General features: G+C 38.4%; 1 protein-coding gene across 2 annotated transcripts; it reads right to left on the bottom strand.

Moving 5' to 3' along the window:
- Positions 1–1334: 1334 nt before the first annotated feature.
- Positions 1335–5351, bottom strand: LOC140854577 (uncharacterized; the record flags this gene model as incomplete). Of its 2 annotated transcripts, none has more annotated exon segments than XM_073250531.1 (6): positions 1335–2231; positions 2307–2406; positions 3921–4298; positions 4382–4443; positions 4827–4899; positions 5227–5351. In XM_073250531.1, coding segments are annotated over 6 exon segments (951 nt in total), but the record flags the coding sequence as incomplete, so codon positions are not given.
- Between the last annotated feature and the right edge of the window lie 645 nt (positions 5352–5996).

The raw sequence follows: 5996 nt of genomic DNA, 5'->3' as shown, positions 1-5996 counted from the left end.
CTACACCACCGACGGTGCACAAAGAATTTCTCATCTTGCTTAAGAGATAACATGTGGAGGGTTGTACCATGTGTTTATACGGGTACTACACCTCTGGCATGATTTGGTCTATGTTACCATAACTGTTAATCGTTTGCAAGGGTGTGGCATTAAGAGCGCTGATCAGGTTCTCATTTCTTAGAACTAGTGGAAACCTAAAACTTGTTATTCATGAAACGTTAAGGCCAAATTTTATTAGAGTGCGACTTGATGCAAAAAAGCAATATTTATAAGACTCATTATTATAAGATTTAGAAAAAGCTGTTTACAATATTTACTGTACTAGTATCGGGGCCTACATTGATCGACCAATGGTATGGTTCGGACTTTCATTTCATGTCAGGTCTGAACAAATGCAGCAGAGAGAGCGGAGGAGGGGGAGAATCGGAGAGAAAAAAAAAGAGATGAGGAATGGAGGGAACGAGAGGAAGTGAGTAGGAAGACCAGTAATGACCGTTAAAGGACTCCAGAGGCCCTCGGATGACCATAATGGAGAGAGGGAGAATCGGATAGAGCAAAAAAGAGAAAGAAAGGGAGGGAAGGAAAGGGAGAGGCCAGTGATGGCTGCTTGAAAGTCAAGAAAACCCCCAAATGACCTCTCCCTCTTTCGAATTCATCCTTGTTTCGATCATATTTTATTTTTTTACCAAATCATAAGGAAGTTAGCACCACTATTTTAATTCGGAAGAGGGAGAGATCATCTAAGGGCCTTCATGACCCTTTGATTAACCACTGCCTATCTTTCCCTCTCCTTCCCTCCCTCTCTCTTTCTCTATTTGATTCTTTTCTCCTTCACTCTACTTATCGACGGGCCTCTATTGCCCCCCGACAACCACAGCCCCTCTCTCTTGTTTGCCTCTATTGTCCACCGACAACCACGCCCCTCTTTCTTTTTTCCTCTCTTTTCTGCTTTCTCCCCTCCTCTGTGTCGGTTTCTCATATCAAATGTCAAAACACCTCAACACCCCCCACCCCCCCACCTCCAATCTACCATTTGTACGGTTTGACACATCCAAATCAGATGGTTCATCCAGTTCGACAAACTATGATTTAATATATATAACCCAAAGATGCAGAAAATACTTCTGTATTCCGGACTTATAACCTTTAGATCAAGATAGATCAATTTTACCATTGTGCCAAAACTTAGATTCTAGTGCAACAACTTATCACATAAGCTATTCTAACATGAGTTCGATGGTGTCTTTCACATGAAAGTATAATTCTCCTTTTTTTTTTTCATTACATCAACCACTGAATGGCACAATGTCCATTTCAAGATTTATACAAACTGATGGAAGAAAGAGATTAAAATGCTTTGAAAGTTGTACAATATTACAATCATCGTATCAATAAAAAAAGATCAATCATTCTTCATGCGAAAGATACAACCCAAATCCATTCCAGCAATGAGGGGGAAGAGAAACATTAAGAGAACCAATCCACGTAGGACATTGTCTTGACGAGAGGTTCTGCGCGAAGGAATAGTCCGTCACCCGTGGGCATAAATTCTTCTTTTCTCGGGCAGCTAGACGCTTGCCAGTGGTTTCACACACCAATTAAGATACCTTCCCACTAACTAGGTTACCCGAAGATACCAGATTCTGGATGTCTAGAAAGCCCTCCTTGAATAGTTTGGGCATTTTACTGGCCACAAAAACTAATAAATTCCTTCTTTGGAGCACTGAATACAAAATGGTAACTGTACCAAGGAATTGTCCTCCAAAGCAATTATCCATATCAGCTAAGGACTTTGTATTTACATGGCCCAATTAGCATAAGTGAAATTAATTGCCATTACCTCGTCGCTGTACAACAAGAAATGAGCACTCTCCCCAGCTAAAAATTAATTTGTTGGATAAAATCAGGAGCTATACATGCTGTGCTATAAAACTATCAAGGAAAAGTCCTGTAAATGGTCATGTACATCAAAGTTGCAGAGTAACAGCGGTATTGTGAAAGAGCATCTGGTGCCTTTGCTATTTCTTTTTGGCGTCTATGAACATGGCCCGCATCCAATGTTCAACATCTTCAACCTGTGATGGAGGAGGAGGAAGGGGAGGATGCTCCACTATATCCCAACCTTCCACAAGGCTTTCAGACCTTCCTAACTCAATCATCTCAGCCGAGTAAAGAAAACTAGCAGCAGAGTTTGACAGGTGGTTGTCCCGAGCATTTGGCTGATCAACACACTAAATTCATTAAACATGAGATACTGCAGACATGAAAAGGGCAAAATGAAGATTATACATCCAGCGAATGCTCACCATTATTGTTGTGTGTGTACTCTCCACTAAACTACTTGATGAAACCTGTGAATTTACATTCCATACTGATCTGTTCAGCTGCTGAGCTTGCTTATCGGATCTGTACATCAGAAAGGAGAAACATTATGACTAGATGCAGCATTGATTCCTGAAAATTATGAATACAAATAAGAAATTATGACAAGATGGGGCTGTTTTATGCCCAGATGAAGTAATCATGATTTTTAAAGTAGTTGTTCAGATTCTTTTACATATGATGTCTTAGCATCCTCTAGATTCAGTTTTCCTTGTCAAATACATGATGGGAGTAGTCACGTCAGACGAAGCATTCAGTTTTCCCTCGCATGCATGCAGGAATGCATATAGGTAATATAGACTCCCTTTTTTTTCCTTTGAGGGAGGATGCTAATTGCAGAGAGTATGGAATTTCCTCAATGACGGTAAAACCTTACGATAACATCAGAATAAACAGACATGCACAAGTATTTGGCACATGCCATGCATGTGCCTTTCAAAGATGGGTAGAGAGAGAGGGAAAGAGAGAGACAGAAGAAAAGGGGGGGTTGAATTCAAGGGCGGGGACTCCCACACTTCCACCATGTAGAAGCTTCACTTTGTGGAGTCCAGCTCGTTTACAAGCACTGGATAATAAGGCCCAAAATCCAGTACTTGCATCCTAGCTATCACCTTGAAAAAAGAGAAAGAAAAAAGCAATGCTGAACTAACATCAACGCTCACAAACAACCATGAAAAATCAGGGTTCAACACCTACACTTTTCCTTGTAGGGGTACCCCCATCCAGGCACACTAATCTTCACCTCCAAACAGGCAATAACCCTGATTTTTTATAGTTGATTGTGAGGGTTGATGTCAGGTTAGCATTTTTTCAGTAAGAAACCACCTTTCACTCTAACTTCTTTCTCATAAAAACATCTTATAATAGATTAATCTTCAAGTTGTTAATTGTGGTGACAGCATAAATGAGGACAAGATGGCTCAATCAAAATACTATTGAAATTTCAAGATTTGCCAAAGATGTTCTTGTGAAACGTTATATCAAACACCTTTCACTTCTAAGTTCTTTCTCATAAAAACATCTTATAACAGAGTAATGTTGAAGCTCTTAATTATGCTAGCAGCTTAAATGGGGGGATAAGATGGTTTGATCTAAATACTGTTGAAACTTGAAGATTTGTGAGTGAATCTATCGGAAGCAGGACTTGACTTTATTGCCCCTTATTTTCAATTGAAATTTTGATACAACTTTTCACAAGAATGTCTTCTTCAGAGCAACCTACATCCTTCTTATAATTCAGCACCACAATATACTATACATGCCTCTGAACTATTAATCCAACTAGGTGACCACTCCCAAGTAAAATATTTGTCAATGTGCCATATCATAAAACAATAGCAAGGCAAATTTATCAGTGAGTTCCAAAGGAATCAACAAATCAGGGACTTACAATTAAAATAGCAAGTTCACATACTTTAATTATGTAATGAAAAGCTATACCGACTAGAATAGGTATAACAGTTGACTGAAAATTAAAATGATAATCTGGAAATGATAAATGCAAAAATTCATCTAGAATAAGATGACCAAGGTTGTACCTTGAGCATGCCATCTTCAATGAGAAAACAGATCGAAGTTCCTTTGAAGAAGATAAAGTGGCTAACAATTTTGCAAATGCTTCAAAAGTGGAAGTTTCAGAAGGTACATCCAAGCATAAGGAATTATAGCAATAAGCTGTAAGGCATGCCACACTTTTTTTGAGTAACGATATCCCTTTCTGCAGGTCCTTGTGAGTTTCGACAGAATGTGGAGAAGCAGACGAATAATTAAAGCTACTACTTCTAGAAGCATCTAAATAAGGCTTCCCTTCTGACTCCACGGAAGCAACACCAAAATTGCTGGAGCTTCTGTCAGACCATGAATTTTCATCACCAGAGCAGAAGTTCTGCCTTGGAATAAAAAGTGGATACTCCTTGCTGCACAAGAGGCCTATAATCATCATGCAATGTAAACCATGAGTTTTAATTTCTTTTTAAAAAATCCTTGCCCAATATAGCACCTTTGTGAAGATGGACGTGCATCCCAATATGAATCTCGCTGCCATATGCGTGAGCAAGATCCCTGAAGTAAAAAAGCATTAATAAGAGTGAAAACATCAGAACAAAACAGTATGAAAAGGAGCTGACATGAAGCACGTGGTGGAAACATAGGGCAGTACTGAGGTAACCAAATCATGTAAGATGCAATGCTCTTGTGGGATAAATGCTACAGGTATAACAAGCATGGATTTCTGCCATTTATCGCATAAATTTGTATACATATGTATCAACATGTGTACATGCATTTGTGAATCATGCATACATATGTAGATGGAAAGTTTGTTTTCTCATACAATTTCCTGTAAGTATGTGAATGATTATTAGGGTACTGATGCCTAGTCTATGACATAAAAGCTCTAGTATTGCTTCTGGTAATTCTTATGCGACTCATCCATTATAGCTTACCGCAAAACCACAATTATGAAGGGCTGGAGCAGCCAAGTTTGGGACAACAAGATTTAAAAGTTGGACCATGTACCTGTCATACAACCAGAGACAAGAATTTTACAGTTAATTGTATAAAAAATCTGAATGATGCATCAGCACTTGGTTTCTACCAAATACCATTATTTAAAAGAAGCGAATCTCAAACATGGAGAGAACCGAAAAACAAAAAAAAAAAAAAAGAAAAAAAAAAGAATGGTGAATATCAATTTCAAGATCCAATATCATGAATATCATTCAGGCAAAGTTTCTCAAATGTACAGACACATTGTGGACCTAACTGCATCGTTGTCTGGGAAATTAGCAAGCCCAAAAATTAAGGCACCCAAAAATATGAGTCCTAACGGTAAGAAGAATTCACCCCAAAGAGGCTGCAAGCTCTTCAGATGGAACTGAGTGCGGATCAAGTCCTCTAGGTAAGCGTGCATTGCATATTTGATCATATGGACCACTGGACCCATCCTTTCTTTCACCATCTAGATTAACCTGGGATATCAACAATAAAAGCATTATCTGAAGCTGTCCAAAAACATCATCCAAATTAGTTAATAAAAATCTTAATGGATCAAACAAACTTTTACTAAAGAAGTTAGACAGAAAATGACAAGGCTCATCAAAGTTTACATGCATCTCCTGATGTAGGACAACCAAGAGAAGAGACCTTGTTAAGGTTGAGGACAGGGATACATTTGTTGCTGGAATTTCAGGTAACGACCTGAGTTTTCAATAAACTAAGCGGAAAGAGTAATGTTCTTGAAGAAAACAGACAGTGCATGAGTACAATCTAAGCTACAGTTTACTAGTTTAGGATTCTAGTATTTAAATTGGATTTTAAGGGTTTATGCACTTGAACAATTGAAATCAAATGCTTGCTCAAATTTCCTGGAAAAAAAAAAAATCTGAGATGCATGTGATATGAAACATCTATGGGAAATAAAATTTACCTTTTTGAAAAAGGGTGGACAATGAGTAGAAAAAAAATCAAAAGAAGAGAAGGAAAAAAAAAACTAAAAGGACAAAGGGTAACACCGGACTCACTCAAGGACGTAGGAATCACACCTGGGGTTTGTTGTTTTGCACCTCTCTTGCGGAATCACACCATGAGAAAAAAACCAAAGGATTCATCCCTTT

This window comes from Elaeis guineensis, unplaced genomic scaffold (assembly GCF_000442705.2).
Source record: "Elaeis guineensis isolate ETL-2024a unplaced genomic scaffold, EG11 Super_Scaffold_1000211, whole genome shotgun sequence".
Lineage (NCBI taxonomy): Eukaryota > Viridiplantae > Streptophyta > Magnoliopsida > Arecales > Arecaceae > Elaeis > Elaeis guineensis.
Note: the sequence above shows the minus strand (reverse complement) of the source record. Positions and strands in the feature narration are given on the sequence as shown.